Source organism: Fukomys damarensis, unplaced genomic scaffold (assembly GCF_012274545.1).
Source record: "Fukomys damarensis isolate Sample0158 unplaced genomic scaffold, DMR_v1.0_HiC HiC_scaffold_17, whole genome shotgun sequence".
NCBI lineage: Eukaryota > Metazoa > Chordata > Mammalia > Rodentia > Bathyergidae > Fukomys > Fukomys damarensis.
The window spans coordinates 8,398,633-8,416,814 of record NW_022900929.1 but is presented as its reverse complement, the minus strand read 5'-3'; the positions used below and the strand labels follow the sequence as shown (position 1 = coordinate 8,416,814).

General features: G+C 49.2%; 2 protein-coding genes across 3 annotated transcripts in view; one reads left to right on the top strand and one right to left on the bottom strand.

Annotated features, from left to right (window-relative positions):
• Kiaa0895 (KIAA0895 ortholog) overlaps positions 1-1,881 on the top strand; it is a 55,367-nt gene extending 53,486 nt beyond the window's left edge. For both annotated transcript variants that reach the window (XM_010640493.1, XM_010640492.1), the window contains one exon: positions 1,271-1,881. In XM_010640493.1, the coding sequence (XP_010638795.1) occupies positions 1,271-1,429 (159 nt within the window). In that variant the 3' untranslated portion in view covers positions 1,430-1,881. The remainder of the gene's footprint in view (positions 1-1,270) is intronic.
• Positions 1,882-11,479: 9,598 nt separating this feature from the next.
• Eepd1 (endonuclease/exonuclease/phosphatase family domain containing 1) overlaps positions 11,480-18,182 on the bottom strand; it is a 101,463-nt gene continuing 94,760 nt past the window's right edge. The window contains exons 7-8 of the mRNA XM_010640496.3: positions 14,688-14,882; positions 11,480-13,287 (exon numbers count right to left, since the gene is read on the bottom strand). Coding sequence (XP_010638798.1) covers positions 13,088-13,287; positions 14,688-14,882 — 395 coding nt within the window. The 3' untranslated portion in view covers positions 11,480-13,087. The remainder of the gene's footprint in view (positions 13,288-14,687; positions 14,883-18,182) is intronic.

Here is an 18,182-nt window from a genome sequence, read left to right as displayed (position 1 = left end):
TTTTTTTTTTTTTTTTGTACTGGGGATTGAACTCTGGTCCTTGTGCTTATGGGTCAGGTGGTACAACCACTGAGCTAAATCCCCAGCCCTGAACATGATTTCTTTCCAGAAAGCCTTCCCACTGAACCTGGAAGAATTTTTTTTGGTACCAGGGGTCGAACTCGGCTCCTTTTGCTTTCGAGGCAGGTGGCAGAACCATTGAGCTAGATCCCCAGCCTAAACCTGGAAGAATTTTGGTCGGATATGGTAGTATTTAAAATCAACAATATTATACTCTGGTTTCTCTTCAGATCATATAAATCTTTCTCCTTTTACTAAAATCAACCATGTTTTGAAATTTAAAGATGAAAAAGATAATTTATAGAACTGAAAAGCTTTACTACTAAACCTAACAGAAATACATGTGAAAATTTGACATTCTACATAGGAGAATGAAATATGAAATTAAAAAAAAATACTTAGAAAAACTCAAAAATAAGAAGATAATAGCAAATCACAAATCATTGTTTCTCAAGTGAAATAAGTAGAAATAGGAATCTAATATATAATGGGGCTAATTTAACAGTCATTCTGTGATCTTTATTTATTTATTTATTTTGTGATACCAGGGACCAAACTCAGTACCTCAGGACTTTGCACTTGCAAAGCAGGCACAACACCACTGAGCTAAATCCCTGGCCCTATCTATATTCTTTATTTGATTTGGAGGGAGTTTTATTTGGATTTGAAGTCTCACAACACCCATAAAGTTAGTTGCCTACTTTTTAGACAGATTGATTTAGGCCCAAGATAGAGAGTTAAATCAAATAGTGACTTGCAGTAGTCTTTAATATGGTCATAGCACAAGGAGGCAAATGTGTTTTTATTTAACATAATAAAGAAAAAAAGCCACTGATATTTGGTATTTTGCAGTTACTAAAGTTAATTTGAGGCCAAGCATGGTGGTGCACATTTATAATCCCAGCACTCGGGAGGCTGAAGCAAGAGGATTGCCATGAATTTGAGGCCAGCCTGGCCTTTATAGTGAGTTCAAGGCCAGCCTGAACTACATAGTGAGACCCTGTCTCAAAAAATGAAACAGTAATTTGAAAACTATCCATATGCTCCCTTTTAAGATCCTGGGCAGAAATCCATCTTAAAGGTAAATTGTAGTTTTTTTCCCCAGTACCCAGGATTGAACTCAGAACCTTGCGCTTGTGAGACAGTCAGTGGAACCACTGAGCTAAATCCCTGGTTGTGTAGTTGATTTTTAAATTGTGCTCTTTTCCAGGTGTCTTATGAAGATGTGGATCGCCTGAAAGGCCTGGCAGTCACTGAGAACATGCGGGTCCCGCACTTCCTGCAGAACCACGAGCGGTACAGGGAGCACCTGGAGAAGATCATGGAGGTGAACGAGCTCACGGACAGGGAGCTGCAGGCCCTCATCTAGGCCCGGTGCAGACCAGCTGTCCTGAGGGAGTCCCAGCTAGGTGCAGCAGTGCCAGTGGATCCACAAGAGGAGAGAGTGACTTTTAACTTGAGTTTTCTGAAGCATGGTCCTCAGTGTTCAGCTGAATTTTTAGGTTAAATGCAAACAGACTGCTTCCCTAAAATGTTTCTGTGGGCCGCAGAGCGAGGTAGTCCTGTTTGCATCTCAGTCTTGACAGACTGGACTGAAATCACGCCTGCTCGGTGTTTCCGAAGACTCCTGGTTGCATCTCATGGCAGAATCTGCCCCGGCACTGAGGCAGCTCTGCGGTGGAGCCTGCCCTGCCCTGCACACTGTAAGTGTGACTGTGTGCTCTCCTTTGAAAACTCAGTCTTGGGACACTCTGAAAAGCCAGCTATGGCTTGGATGTCTTATTTCTCTTAACGTTAAGTAATGTTAAAGGAAGGAGAAAAGCAATTTGAAAAGTTGTCCTTAAGTCCTTTATTTAATACAGTATTATTTCACCTCCTCAGCTTCTAGAAACTCAATTAGCAAATTGTGTGTGCTCTGTCACTGAGATACACCCCCAGCCTCTTTTTGCCCAGTTTTCTCTTAACTAAACACTTTTTACTTCCTGAAATCTATTATACCCATTAAAACTTCTACAGTTTTAAGGTTCTTCCGTCTGCATTCTTCATAGAAATGAGATGTATGTGTGCTGCACACATCAAAATGGTTGGAGAGGCAGGAAGCTACTCACTTTTTTGGGAATATGTAACAAGGAGGGGACAGATAGCCTGACCTAGAACCTAGGGTCAACTTGACCATGCTGTGATCAATAAAATCTCTAGGCATTCCCACCGGATCACCCAGCCTTGACATCCCAGTCTTCAGCTTCATCCACCAATGATAGCATGGGGTAAGTTCAGCAGTGAGAGTTGTATTTGCTGTATTTCTCCTGCTGTCAGCACCCGCACCTCGCTTGGTAATTGGTTTCGTATATACTTGACTGTGTATACTGGGAATCAGATAGCTCTCGCACAGCTTACTCTAAAGATCAGAAGGGATGCTGCAGTGGTACCTGTTCCAGGTTGAAACTGCAGTCTTTACCCAAAGTCCCCCGAGAGTGCGCTGTACCTCGCTCAGGCCAAACCATGGTGCTTACCCTGGTAGCTTCCTACTGCAAAGCCTGGTCCCTTTCGTGCTAGCAGTGATCTCAGGAAACCTTGTCAGGCTGGGTTGTGAGCTTTATGAAAGGCTTGTCGCAGAGAAGGATGTTACACACCCAGAAGAGACTTGAGCTGGTGCCCGCCAGGTCCTCTGGAGCGCAGAAAGCACTGCCTCTCGCCATCCTGACTGCAGGCCCAGCACCTCTGTGTTCCAGGAAGCAGCAGGGGCCACCAGCACCTGCCGTTACCTTGAATGGCTGTCCTTGCGGCATAATCGTGTACTTTCAGCTCAGTGTAGTGTTTTCCAACTTTGTCTTAAAACTGACTGTGAAAGCCATGTCTTACAAGTGTAGACAGAAATGGCAGTACTGTACCTGTGTCCTGTGACTTCAGCCCAGATGTTTGTAAACCCAACATAAGCGGGCAGGAACACTGCTAAACTTACTGTATTGTTTAAAGAAAAATCACAGCAGCCTTAATTTCCTACTGGGGTATTTTGCAGTGGTCCTAGCCCTGAATTTTAAAGTGGCTAGATGTTTTCTTTGTCCGATTTGGAAAAGGAACGGCTTTCTTGCCTTACTGTTTTGGTATAAAGATAGAAAAACATGAGGATTCTGTAGACAAAAAAATGAACTTAAATCACATTGTCATTAAAATGTTTTACAAATTAGCAGTGAACCAAAAGTAGCTTCAGATAGCAGAAATACTTTAAAGTGCTTTCAGCTTTAAAATTGAGCTTGAAGATGAAATGTTTATTGTCTTTCCTGAAATAGAAGTCAGATCTGTTTTGTTCCCAAAAATAAAAATTTTAATGAACAGAAAACTTTAGCAACAATACTTAGTTGAAGACCGTACTGACTTGAACTGTAATAGTTATTCACCACAGATTGTGGATAATTAGGATTTCATCATTTGTGTCCACTATAATTCTAACATACAGTTGGACCAAGCAAATATTTTGATAATCTGTTAAATTTTAACACCAGCTGGATTTAAAGAAAAATGGTTTGCAAACATAAATCCATAGTTTTCATTTCTTTGTATTTTCACTTTTGTAAAAGCGCTTAAAATTTGTATGGTATGTCTCTGGGCATTTTTTGTCGAGTTATAATAAAAACAAGTAGCAAAAATGAAGTGTGTGGACATTTACTGTATGCATGTAAACTTCTGTTCTCTGAAAGCCAAATTATATTTTTATTGTGACCTTTCTTGTGTTTCATCGTGTGGTGATTACCCAAAAGACATTAGTGGATTTTTGTCTCCTAGCGGCCTTACTCGTGGAGAAATGCTGCATCTGCAGGGCCTCCTCCCTGCTTAGTTCTGCTCACAGCCCCTGGGGTGTGGGGAGGGAAGAGGAGAGAGGGCCGCAGTGACCGTTCATTTATAAAGCTTCACTCGGGACCTGCAGAGGGGCAGGAGCCCTGCTGAGTGCGGGAAATCTCAGAGGAAGAAGGGAAGACCTGAGGGAGTGTGGGAGATCTGAGGAAGAAGAGAAGACCGTTTGGGAGGGAGCGGTACAACCACAGTGAGAGTGTTTGAATCCGAGTGAGAGGCTGTGTGCCCAGTGGTGATTGCTCACACTTCACCGCTGCTCTTCCCAAGGCTAGTGTTTGGAGCCTGAGAAGCTTAGCCCAGGGAGGGGCAGGCCATGAAAGCAGCCACCGGGGTCCTCGGCAGCCAGGTAGGGCCAGGGTGCAGCTCAGTGGTGAGCACTGGCCTCACGAGGGCAAGGCTCTCCCTGGCTTCCATCCCCAGCACCGAAGGGCAGGAAGCCTGGGTACCCAAAGGAGCCGACATGAAGAGTGCTGGCGAGAGGGCCGGGTTGGTGGTCTTTGAGTTCAGAAAGCCTGTCGGCTATGGGTCTCAGCCTCCTGTGCTCAGTGTTGCTCCTGCAGCCAAGGGAATTAGTGCCTTGAAACCAGGGCCAGGAGGTGACATACCAGTTATCTGTCAGCTGGCTGTGGAGCAAGAGCCCTACGAATAAGGGGTTTTACTGGAGAGTAGTTCCCAGGCATTGTGGAGCTCTGTAGAACTCTCCACCTGCCATGTGGATGAGATAACTCGAAATAACCTGTATTCATAGAGACTCATGATGGTAACAGCCAGATGCAGCGTACTGAAGTTCCTAATAGCAGCAAAGAAGAAACATCCTAAGGGTAAACATCTCAAATTTAAATAAACTAAATATTTGGTTTGGGCCGTATTAAAACACCTCTATCAGAGCTGAAAGTGTAGCTCATTGCTGGGGCACTTGCCCAGCATGTGCAAGGCCAAGGTTCACTCAGTCCCCAGCACCAAAACACATAAAATACCTGTATCAAATTGGAAGCACTTTCCTAATTACTATTAAATCTCCAAGAAAAGTAGCTTGGATCCTACAGGGACGCTGACGGGCACTTAGGAAGACAGTATTCTTGTCACTGGCTCCCAGTAGAAGATCCAGTTCCATGTGACTTGTTTGGGTCACTGTGTCATTGATTAGATATTGACAGTTTAGAGTTGTCAGTCTCGGAGGCTTGAGCAGGGGCCTTAGTGAATTTCCAGATGTTGCCACCAGAGGGACCCCTAGCTCTACTCTGTCCCCTTCCCTCCCCACTCCTCTGGCAGTTTATCTGACCCTTGGAGCTAGATCCTAACGTGTAATTTGGATTTCGAGCAAGAATGACTGTAGTAAGAGAAGTTAGTACAGCATCGTGAAGACCTGGAGAAAGAGTTACTGAAGATTCCTGCTAGCCTACTTTAAAATCCAGTTCCCCTCTGTCCAGTCTAAAACTCAGACTGGTAAGTTTGTCATCAAATTCCGTGAGAAAGGATGTAGCGCTGCCTGCCAGCAATCTCACCTGCTGGAGAGGTTGAAATGGCATCACAATTCAAGGCCAGCCTGGGAAGTTTGGTGCATGAGGGCCTGTCTCACAATTTTAAAAAAACAAAGCGAGGGGTGGTAGGGACAGTAAGCCCCTGTCTTAGAGTTCCTCTTCACTAATGCAATGCACAAGATACCCGCAGTTTGGAATTCAGATCCTGCTTTATCTTACCAACATCATTACCTCAGACACTTCTGAGGAAAACCAGTTTTTCCTTTAGAGAGAAATGAGAGAGAAGGAGATCGTGTGAAAAGTTACCAGCTCCTCTGGCAAAGATACTTCTCTGCTCAGCGAGTCAGAGTGTCCGACACACAGAGGCCGCTGTTTCTGGGTTGCAGGCACAGCTGGGAAGGCACAGTTCCCGTCTGGAACTCCACGTGCTGAGCCCAGCAGCAGCTTGCTTCCTCTAGCTAATCGCGAAACACTCAGTAACGACACAGCCCGGCCCCTGCAGCCTCTGGGTGGCCTTCAGGTAAAGGCTGGGGGTTGAGGAGGACCCGACCCCCAGGGAAGCAGACCTCCTGTGACCGGGCTGGGGCAGACCTCGGAGGAGCCCTGGGCTAGCTGGGTTGCCATATCCTGCAGCACATCTTCCTCCAAGAACCTCAGGACCCAGACTCCTCAGCAGCAGCCCCCGAGACCCCGAGGGGAGGCAAGTGTGGAAGTTTCTGGCTTCTACATTGTCCTGTGACTTTGCCTCCTTAGGTAAGTCGATGATAATCTGCTCAGAAATGTTCTAAAGCATTCCTCCAGCTGCTGGGCTGTGATTCCAGCATTTATGAGGCTGAGGCAGGAGGGTTACTGTGAGCTGAGGCCAGCCTGGCCTACATAGGAGACACCGTCTCAAAAAACAAACACACACACTACATGCTAGCGCCTATAAACCCAGCTATTCAAGAGGCTAAACCAAAAGGATTGCAAATAGATCCCAGCCTCGACTCAAAACTCAGAGAACCTTTCTCACAAAAAGGTGGGGGAAGCTGAGGTTGTAGCTCAGAGCTCCCTAGATTCAGAGCTCTGAACTGAAAAAACCATGTCTGCACGCCAGACATGTTCCCAGGGTGTGCTGCGTTGACCAGTGGGAGGACCGCTGCCCCAGGACCACTGCCTCAATTCAGGTCACCAGTTGCCCCAGGTCACCTAGCAGGCCTGGGCCTGGGATTCCCTTGTTTTATTTTTAGTTTTCTGAGACAGGGTCTCACTATGTAACCTAGGCTGGTCTTACTCACAGTGTAGTCCAGGCTGGCCTCGAAATTTTGGCGATCTTCCTGCCTCAGCCTTCAGGGTGCTGTGATTACAGGAGTGCGCCACCACTCCTGCCAATCCCAGGATTCCTGGCTCCCTAACACTGACCTTTGACAGCCAGCAAATATCCAGCCCAGGACAGTCACACGGTCCCTTGATGCAGAGAACTGGGACAGTACCTGTTTGCCATGAGCGAATGTGTTTTCCCATTTTCTATTTCATATGTCATTTCCAAGGGTCAGAATTCAAAACAAAGCACAGCTTGCAGCAGGTCTGGTCTGGCAGCTCGCCTCCTGTCTCTGGAGTGAAGAACTCCGGCTCTGTCCAGAGGAGCAGGTTCCTGTGCCATCACTGCCTGGCCAGTGCACTCCTTACACAGCGACACCCCAGGGCCGCGAGTGCCCCCAGCCTTCCCAGAATCCTGCATTAGTCACAGGAGCCACAGGGTGCTCAGGTGCCCGTACCCCCATCACTGACTGGTGCCTGAACTATGTATGGCCTGCTCACCAGACACCATTAGGCACCCAGCACCCTGAAAGTGCCAGAAGAAGCCTGCAGGGGAGCAGGTGGCCCTAAACACAGAGAACCTCAAGCAGAGCGGTCACCACAGCCTCTTTCTGCCTCCTCGCTCTGCCTGGCAGAGAAGCAGGAGTTTCCAGCCCTGCTCCAGGGGCAGAGCCCACAGGGGCTGAGCAGGGCCTCCTTGCCTTCGATCTTCGGGGTAGTAAGTAGGAAGCAGGAAGCCCCCTTGGCCTATGCCTGCCTTGGTCAAGGCTGCTTGTGCCCCAGCCTTCCTCCCTGCAGCCACTGAACAAACACTTCATGGCAGCAGAACCCAACCCTTCGCACACCCCCGGCCACATGATCATGTGATAAATAATTCCTGTGTGGGGGTCAGCAGTGCACGCAGGCACCCGGATAGTCCATCACCGACTGGCAGAACTCAGCTCAATAAACAGATGCCAGAACAAAAGGCCCATGCGTGGTGGGACCATGAAAATCAGCATCACCCCAATCCCACAGTGACCACTCGCATGTCTGGCAACACCCCAACCCTGGGGGTACTCCTGCCTGGTCTTCAGCTGTGGTCTTCACTCCCTTGCACCTCCACTTTGGGCTGGGCCTGGGATCTGCAGAGTGCTGGCTCATGCTGGGATGCGAGCACTGTGCTGAATCTTTGTCCCCACCACACTTTGCTTGGCTCTGCATAATAGCCAGGGTTTAAAGAAGAAAGAAAAATAGCCATGATTTAGCAGTCATCCAGACTAGAAAATAACTGCCACTTTAGTTGGGTGGGAGTGGTGGCACTCCGGGATCCCAGCACTCTGGGAGGCTGAGGCAGGAGGATTCAAAGTTAGTGCCCAGCCTGGGTAACCTAGTGATGCAGTGAGAATTTGTCTCAAAAATATTTTTAAAGGGTGGAGACTTCAAATCAGTGAAAAGACGTTGGCTTCAACCCCCGACTTTTGGTTTTTTTTTGGTACCGGGGATTGAACTTGGGTCCTTGCACTTGCAAGGCAGGCCACTGAACCGCTGAGCTAAATCCCTGCCAACCCCCGCCCCCCGCCGATTTTTGGATATGTGTGTTGGGTTGTGGCTCACTGTATAGGCCAGGTTGGTCTTGACTCAGAGCAACCCTTCTGCCTCAGCCTCACCAGTGCTGAGATTACAGATGTGCAGTACTACACTCAGCCATAGAAAACAGCTTCTGTGTAGTCTCGGGGAGCCCAGGGTAACCACTCTTCCTCCCTGGACCAGTTAGGTGAGGGCGCCACTCCCACTGAGTCTGTGGACCTTGAGGACAGGGAACCTGGCTACCTGGTGCACGACAGGGCACTGAGCTCTCAGCCCTCCCAGGGACAGAAGGAGGGACAGGGGATGGGGTGGGGTGGGCTAAGCCCTGCCACCTGCTGAACCCCTGTGATGGGGGCCACGAGGAATGCAGGAGGCTCGACTGACCTCAAGCCTGGGGTTTGAGAACTCCCAGCCCTGATCACATCTAGAAGATGCAAGTTCCTCTAAGGAGAGGGCACAATGGCTTCTCCCACCAAGTCCGCACCAGCTAGGACCCTCCCAGGCCAACACTGATGGGCAGAAGTAGGAAGAGGAAGAACAGGGAGGGAGTGGAGAGGAGACAACGATGTTCACAGGGAGACGGGCCCGGGGCCGAGGGGCAAGGACTTGAGAACCTAGGAGTTTGGAGCTACCCACAAGAGGGAAGGTTGACCGCAGGAAGAAAGTATGTCTCAGAGAGACAAGTCACAAAAAACTTGGATGTCGTAACCATAACCATAATCCCAACCCCTAACTGAAATCCATAAACTAACCCTAATCATTAACTCTAACCCCTGACCCTTAACCCAACCCTACTCCAACTGTAACCCCTGACCCTAACCCATCACCTTGTGTAAAAGTCATTCCACAGAGAGCTTCACTGTGTGATTTCAACTCCAAGATGCTCTTAGAAGGGAAAAACCAGGAGGCTGGAAAGCAGCAGTGGTTGCCAGGGTGATGGATGGGGGGGGCAGAGTAAATTAATTGATTTCACTGCTTCACTTTATGCCCCTGGATCCCCAAATCAGCTTTACTTTGAGAAGTGGCCCGTCATAAGGTCATTCTTTTTTCTTTGCCCAGCATTGCAGCTTCTAAAAGATAACCTCACCCTACTCCTTTTGTAAACCCAGGGATACATCCTCAGCTGTTTTTTGAGACAGGACCCCCCTAAATCATCCAGGCTGGGCTTGAACTTGAGATCTTCCTACCTCAGCCTTTGATGGCTGAGATACTCTTATTCAGAACATGGGGATAACTGGTGGTTTTCACATAGCATCAAAGTGTGAGCTGAAAACTTGATAATCTTGTTCTCTAATCAGAAGAGTGATGTTCAACTTGTATAATCTGTTCATCCAAAAGATTACACAAGGGGGCTGGACCACAGGCCCTGAAAACAAAAAGGATTTGTGAAGGTCATTTGCCATGGCAAAGATGATTTAACTCAAGAGCAAGCACCCCTGAATGAAGATGGCCTGTCAAGTGACCAGATGGCACGGGGCAGGTGGCCCTTCTGTTCATTAGCCCACTACCCCCTTCCCTCCTCATCAAAACATTTTACCTAACAGAATCTTCCAGGCATGAGGATAAGAACTTCCCACGATTTTCCAGGGAAACCTGGTGCATCCTAATAAAAGCCTGTTTCCTCCCACTGACGTGCACCATGGATGCTGCCGAAGTGCGGTGAGCTAACCTTAAAAGGCCACACACACAGGATGTGCGGGGCAGATGCTCTGTGTGAGGCTGTGCTGTGATATATGCCGTCCCGCAGACGGTCCGAGCCTACGATGGCTGCCTTACAACAGACAATGTCACTGGCACGTTTTGGATACAGGTATTTGGTAACTTACATGACACAGTCCACACTTTTTTATCAAATAGATTTTGCAGTAGATGATCTCGCCCAACTGCAGGCAAAGTGTTAGTGTCCTGAAGTCATTTAAGGCAGGTTAGGGCAAAGCAATGATATTCTGTGCGTGAGTTGTATTAGATGCACCCGCCGCCCTCCCCTCTTGGACACCACCTTTGCACCGAGCCTCCTCCTCTGCCCCTCCTATTTGTTATTTTGAGATAGGGTCTCACTTAAGTTGCCCCAGGCTAGGCTTGAACTTGCCATCCTTGGCATGCACCACCACACCTGGATTAAATGCATTTTCTGACTTCAGGATCTTTTCAACTCACTGTGGGCCTATGGGGATGCAACCCTGTTGTAACGAGGCCCATCTGTACATTGGACAAAACTCAGAGGGTGCACAGTGCAGAAAGAACCTTTCTGTAAACCAGGACAGGACAGCAGCCGTGACAAATGAGCCACAGTAAGGTGATGTTAACGCTGGGGTGGCGGGGGTTGGGAGGACCTGCAGACTCTGTCCTCTGGGCTTAACTCTTCCACAGACCTAAAGGCATTCTTAAAAATAAAGTTTATTAATGAACAACAACAAAAATAACAAACATCACAACTGAAAGCAAAAGCCAAGTGGGCCGGCTAGAGTAAGATCAGTCTGCGCACATCCTGGTGGCCGGCACAGGTCACAGGCAGAGTGCCCTCGAGCTGTGGCTGCCACTCAGCTCCCAGCCTCTGCCACAAACCCTCGAAAGGTCATTTAGATGGACTTCCTCCCCTGCTCACCAGAGTAAGAAGCCTTTTCGGTCCACATCTTTGGTGCAAAAAGACATCTCTCTAAAACAATTTGGGGTGCCTGCCTGGAGAATCCAGGTGAGGCTGTTACTTTTAGGTGAGGCACCAAGAACACGTGCTCTGCTGAGGAGCGCTTCTCCAGTCCCAAGGACTCCGAATGCTGAGCCGGGCTTCCCACCCAGGCTGGCTGGAGGGACGGGAGCTGCCTGCCTCCCACTGGAAGGAGACCTCCCCAACCCCAGAAGGGCAGAAGGGGCACAGCTGCACCCCAATTGCCCCCAGAGCCTTTCCTTGTGTCCAAGATGAGTCACATTCTCTGGGGCCAGGACTCTTATCACAGTCTGGCAGCCACAGGCCCCAGAAACTACTGAGGTCACGTGGCCTGGTGGCAGGAGGATTCTCAGTGCTGGTGCACAGTGAGTGTTCGGTGTGAGAGAGGCTACCATGGGAAACTGGGGTGACCCAGGACTTACTTTATCACTATTCCTTTTTGTACTTTCACATTAATGTGAGCATGGGCTGGAATCCTGTATCGGTCCAGCTTTTCCATTGCTGGGACAATGCCTGACACCCACAATGTAAAGGAGGAGAGGTTTTATTTGGCTTACAGTTTGGGGGATTCAGTCCATGGTCGGCTGGCTCCTAGGCAGGAACATCATGGCGGAAGGGCCTGGAAGAGGGAAGCTGCCTAGTTCATGGCTGCCAGCAAGCAGAGCAAGGGAGCAGCAGCAGAGGAAAGGGCCAGGGACCAGACACAGACCCACCCAGACACACGCAGAAGTGTGCTCCACCAATCCCCCCAGCGGGCCCCAGGCCAATCAAGCTGACCCTCTACCCTGACCGCCAGAGTTCCCATCCATTGCCTTACTGGCTCAGGGACCTTCAGGAGGTGTGAAGGGGGCTTTATCAACCTGGTCTCATGGGACAGTGTCACGATGAGCCTAAGCGAAAGGCCAAGCCCAACCACACAGCAGGACCCTCCCTCCTTGAACACTCAGGCTGAGTTTCCTGTGCACTGAGTCAGCAGCACACAGCTACCCTTCATTCTCAACAAAGAGAGGGTTGCAGGGCCCCCCAGGAGACACGAAAATCCACGCAGTCGTAGCCCTTACCTTAAATGGCATGGCATTGGCCTGTAACATGTATACATCCTGCCGTATGCGTTTTTATTTGGGACAGGGCTCACTGTGTTGTCCAGGCTTGTCTTGAATTCCTGGACTCATATAATCCTCCCACCTCAGCCTCCTGAGGAGCTGGGACTATGGGCATCCACAAGCAGGCCCAGCGTCCCATAAAGTCAGACAATCTCTAGATGACTTACGACACCTAGTACAGCGTAAATGCTTCATAAATAGTGGTTATACTATATTGTTTAGGGGATAATAACAAGGGGGAAAAAGCACGTATGTTTAGCACATATGCAATTTAAAAAAAGATTTTTTTTTTTATCTGAGGCTGGCTGAGTCCATGGATGTGGAAGGCAGCTATAAATTCCTATGGCTATGGACAGCTGTGTACCATTCAGAGCAACACAGGGAGCCTCTGGGCGAGGAATTTGATGGCAAGCAGGAGGACAAGATGTCCTTGTGATGGAATTCTTGGGCTCCAGGAAGTGCCCAGAAGCGGAAATGTTGCTGCAAAGACAGAGTCTAGCAAGGGAGTCAGGGGACAGGGGGTGGCAGAAGGGTTTGCAGAGATGCCAGGTGACTCTGCGGGGCTGCAGCCGGGATGGGACGGGCAGGTGGGAACAAGGACCCGGGCACGCATGCGCAGCCTCGAGGAAAGCGTCTCAAGCTCACTGCAGCCAGGCAGGTTTATCTGTTTATTTTTTTTTTTTTCAAAACAAAACTAAAAATCACCAGTCAAAATCCTTGAGAATCAGTTAAAAGCTTTCTTCTATCTGCAGCCAGTGAGCTGGAAATGCCTGGAGCTGGTGGTCGGGAGGCTGTCTCTCCTCCCTCCTCTCTGCCTCAGCGCCGTCCATCTGCCCCCCACCCCACGCTGCCACCAGCCTGGTGAGGACCGGACTCCTTCTGCTGAGCCTGGGGCGGCGCATTCTCCCGGACTTCCGATGTGACCGCCATGCCCACTCTGAAGAGCTCCTCCAGTGTCACTGTCCCCCAGGGGTGGTGATGTCCCTGGAGGAGGTGAGAAGGGCCCGCCCCCTGCTGTGCCCTCCCAGGTCCCAGGGGAGAAATCCCCTTGTCTCTTATCACCGCTCCTGCTTGATGTTGGCTTCGCTGCGCTCCAGGGTGACCTCGCTGCGGTCTCGAGGCCCGTCCTTCTTGCCCCAGTCCCTCTCTATGTAAAACTCGGCCAGCACAGGGCAGTGCTCGGAAGCCACTCCACCCCAGGACCAGTTATCCGGGATCCACGGGTTCGTGAGTCCTTCTCTCACCACGGCCCAGTGACCTGGAGGGGAGGGAGACACCCAGAAGTCAGGACAGGAACGGTGAGGTTGCAGGTGGTGCCCCAGGTCAGCATAAGGAAGCTGCTGGGCCCAGGCAATCGGCCAACACAACTTTCCACACAAAAAAGGGCTCACACATGTAGGCACTGAAAATACCCAGAAGCTAGGCCTCCAGTCCTTCAGATACAGTAAGGAGACCACACCATTTATGGATTGCTACTAGTTTGACCAGCAAAATATGTATTTCAGCCAGGTGTGGGGGTACACGTCTATAATCCTGGCACTTTGGGAGGCTGAGGAGGGAGGATCACAAGTTCAAGCCCAGCCTGGGCAACTTAATGAGACCTTGTATCAAACTGAAAAACTAAAAAGGGGTTGGGGATGCAGCTTAGTGCAAAGGCCCTGGATTCAATCCCCAGCCCTGCAAAACAAAACAAAACAAAAAAAGTACTTGACTCGGGGTCAGATGCCTCACGAGATGTCTCCAGTGAAGGTTTTATTTTGTAAAGCATGACACTAAAGTGGGAGGTGGTGTGTGTGTGTGTGTGTGTGTGTGTGTGTGTGTGTATGCTATGAATTCTACAGGGGTATCAAAAAGAGTAATTTAGGCTTATGAGAAAGGAAAGGCATTTTTAAAAGGTAGACTTAGAAACACACTAAGTTGGAGGTCTACTTGACAGCAATTAGAGTCACAGAAGCAGTCACAGCCTGTCATAGGCACTCTGCGGGCCCCGGTCCTGGGCAGTGTTGAGGTCAGGGGCTGGCTGCAGGTTTGGGCTGGGGACGGAAGGGTCTCTCCCTTCCTCCCACCATATATGTTCAGCCTCAGTCTCTCTCAGGCTCTGGGGGGGACTGGGGGTACCAGCTCTGATGACTTTTCCCTGCCAGGTGCCGTAGAGTCCAGCAGGAAGCCAGCACCCAGAGGAAGGGGCTGGTGACACAGTGCAGACTAAGGATGTCGGCCTGGCTGCTGCATGTAAGCCTCTCATGTTGGGACACGGGCGTTGCTCTTTTTCTGAGATTTTTTTTTTTTTGGTACCGGGGATCGAACTCAGGTCCTTGTGCTTGCGAGGCAGGCCACCGAACCACTGAGCTAAATCCCCAGCTTAGTTTTACCATTTTTGTTGAAGTACAACATGGGCTTGTTGCAACTCTGTAAAACGTTGTTCTTGTCTTTCATCAAGGACCCTGCTGGAGGGCTGGAGGTAGAGTACTCATCTTTAGCATGTGTGGGCCTTGGGTTCCAACCTCAGCACTGCCACAGCATCTCTGATGAGGGACAAGTGACCTAAACAGCAGGCCCGTAAACGTCCACAGAGGAGCTGACATCTTCAGACAGGACTGGGGTCCCCGACTCTCCTCCAGAACAGGAGGAAGCAGGGCTGCCGTCTGCTTCCCTTACCTGTGAACATCTTCTTCAGGCTTTTGCTGATCCAGATGTTGTCCAGGGACTTGGAGCCTTGGGGGTTTTTGGTGCTGATGTTGGTGAAGATGTGCACCGGGATGAGGTGGTGGAATTTCTCTCTCCTCAGGATATCGTAGTCACTGCTATCTGGCCCCTGCCCAAAATCCCCTAATATGATGACATCTTTTTCTCCTAGAAGTACAAGGACGAAAATCAGGAATTAAAGAGCGGGTGAAGAGAGAGACCTGACATTGTCCCTGACACCTTGAAATGGGAAGGTGATTCCCTGATTTCACTCCCCAGCCTGAGGACGGAGGCATGGTCTCATCGCGGCATTTCCAGATTTTCCGTGCCGCCCTCTCCCCAGTCTGCAAGAGCAGGGCTAGTGTAATACAGAAACCACCCAGGTTGGAGCTCTTGGGGTCTGGTTTCACTGTGGAAAAAGCCCAAGCATCGTGCTGGATAGGTAACATTAGCATCAGCTCAGTATGTTTTTTCCAGAGCACCCAGGTGGGCCACAAATTCAGAGAGAAGCAGAACAGCTGCCCTCCAGGGGCACACAGTGGGCTAGAGGAAAGATGGGGACAGAGTGCACGGGCAGAACCAGGATACAGAGATAGCACAGGGAAGGGTGGCCTAGGCAGAGGCGGCAGTGGCCTTGGGTCTCAGAGGATACACAGGCTTCAGAGCAATGAGATGAGAGAGAACCTGTGCTTTGGCAGGAAGTCCCCAAACAGCCTGGTTTCCAGGGTAACACCTGGAGCAGCTGATGCTTCTCCAGACAGGTTATCAAGAAGCCAAATGCCCCAGATGAAGGCTGGAGGTGTGAGCGCTGACCACTTGTGCCTGACTGGCAGGTGCTCTATCTGTGGAAGTTCAACTCGAACCCCGGACCAGGAAAAGGCTGGTCTCCTGGCATTCGTGGGCAACCACAGTGTGCACTTTCTATGGCGATGTTTGTGGGTCTCCATTCTCTGGCTGCTGCTCACTTCTCAACTGCTGCTAAAACTTACCGCTGTAACAAGGCTGAAGTGAGAATCTCACTCCAAAATCAGAATTCTAGTTTAAAAGCAAGGCTATCATGGATTCTGGATAGATTTACCAGCGTGCTCTGCTCATACCCCACAGGGGACATGAGGAGCCTCTCCCCACATCCTACCAATCCTGGGTAGTCTCGCCAAAACAAGGGCACAGCTTCCTTCTGTTGTAAGAAAACCAGTTGCCTTCAAGTTATGTGGTGTTGTGGGCAGGGGCAGCTCAATTGTAAGTGCTCGCTTAGTATGTGTGAGGCCCAGGGCTCCATGGCCAACCCTTTACTGCGTGCTAGTGTACATGTGTGTAATTCTGCTGCAGAAAAGGTTTCTCTCTTCTTCGCTGCTTATTACTTTGCTCAACCACTTATTTATGCCAGTTATGGACTCACGTGCTTCTGCAACTTGTTAAGGACTTTGTTAACAGCTCAGCGTTTTCCACCTTTGGTCTTTGGGGTTCTTTCTGTTGGCTCCTTACTCCTGCTCACACACACCCGCTGTGTTTTTTGTTGAGTGTTTTCTTAAACACATTTTTTTGTACTGGGGATCGAATTTGGGTCCTTGCATTTACAAGGCAGGCACTGAGCTAAATCTCTGGCCCCAAACGCTTTCTTTTTTTGGTTGTGGTGGTGGTGGGGGGTTGAGACAGGGTCTCACTATGTAGTTGAGACTGACCTGGAACTATGTAGCCCAGGCTGGTCTTGCACTCACAGCGATACTCCTGCCTCAGCCTCCCGAGTGCTGGGATTACAGGTGTGCACCACCACGGCCAGTGCCCAAGCACTTTCTTACTTATGCTCTACGATGCTCCAGGACCATCGTGTATCTTTTCTTCCCTGGTCCTAGAAGTGGTCACTTCTCAGAGGGTCCTGGATCTTTGATCAGAGAGACGCTGGAAACAAGAGGGTGGGCTGGGGTCTTTGCTGTGTCCTACGCTGCACAGGGAACTAGTGGTTTATTGACAGAAGTGCATGAAGTCTTCAAAGACTAAGAACAGTGCGTCTTTATCACATATAGGAACTGGTCTTTCCCCAAGCTCCTCATCTGCCTTATTTGGTCTATGGCCAAACTGCAGCAGAGATATTTAATTTTTCTTTTAATGCATTATCATTAATAAAATGTCCCTATACAGACTCCAAAATCAAACTACAAGCTCCCTTTACGGTTTCATTTTCACATTTCATTCCTTTTTTTTTTAACAATTGATCTTAGTCAAAAGACTGAGAAGCAATTTTTTTTGGGGGGGGGTCAGGGTCTCGTTATACAGTTCAGGTTACCTTGAGCTCACTAGGTAGCCCAGGCTGGCCTTGAACTCACAGCCATCCTCCTGTGTCAGCCTTCCAAGTGCTGGGATCACAGGCGTACACCACCACACTCAGCTGATTTTTTATTTTAAAATTACAATTTGAATGTTTAGTAAGCAAACTAATAATGTCCTTCACATTTGTGTCCTGAGCTGGCCACAGGAAGCCGGCCCTGTGTCTCCTGAGACTTTGCCCATGCATGAGCCTGCTTGCCTGTTTATTCATTACAATAGCACCTTTGCCTGAGTTCCTACGCTACTTTTTTTTTTTTTTTTACTCATTGATACATCCTAGAGATGGATCTCCTTCCAATCAGCAGTCTTTAAATATCTTCTTCTTTCACTGTTTTGGAGTACTGGGGATGCATCCCAGGGCCTGTGCATGCTAGACAAGTGCTCACCACTGAGCTACATCCTGAATCCCACATTTTCTTTTCTACACAGAGAATTTCTTTTCTCAAATGCAACCACGCAGGGTCCCACAAAGGGGCAGTTGAGGTTGAGGTGGGAGGGGCCTGGCAACTGGAGAGGTGGGGAGAGGCTCCAAAGACAATGATGCCAAACCTCACTTCTGAGACTGGGGTTCCACTGCAGAGACCCCTCTGGTGGGCATCCTCAGCGTTTACTGAGGCTCTCAGGGCTTCTGTGCATAGCCAACTTGGGAGCCACCTCTGACAGCCACACGGTCAGGTCTTCCTGGTGCAGTGGGCCAACAGAGATGTGTGTGTGTGCGGGGTCATCTTCCAGTTATCTCTCCACCCGAGAGTGGGCCACATTGCTTACAGACTCAAGCTTCTTCTTCCTTTATGTTCAGTAATAATGTTTTTTTTTCCTTTTTACTGAGGTTATTGGTACAATCTAGGTATACAATACAATTACATTCATCATTGGGATTCACTTCCTGGTGGTGGGCCAACAGAGATGTGTGTGTGTGCGGGGTCATCTTCCAGTTATCTCTCCACCCGAGAGTGGGCCACATTGCTTACAGACTCAAGCTTCTTCTTCCTTTATGTTCAGTAATAATGTTTTTTTTTCCTTTTTACTGAGGTTATTGGTACAATCTAGGTATACAATACAATTACATTCATCATTGGGATTCTGTACCTTTACATAATAGGTCTTGATTCTCATTTTTCCCCTTGTCCCTGCCCTCCCTTC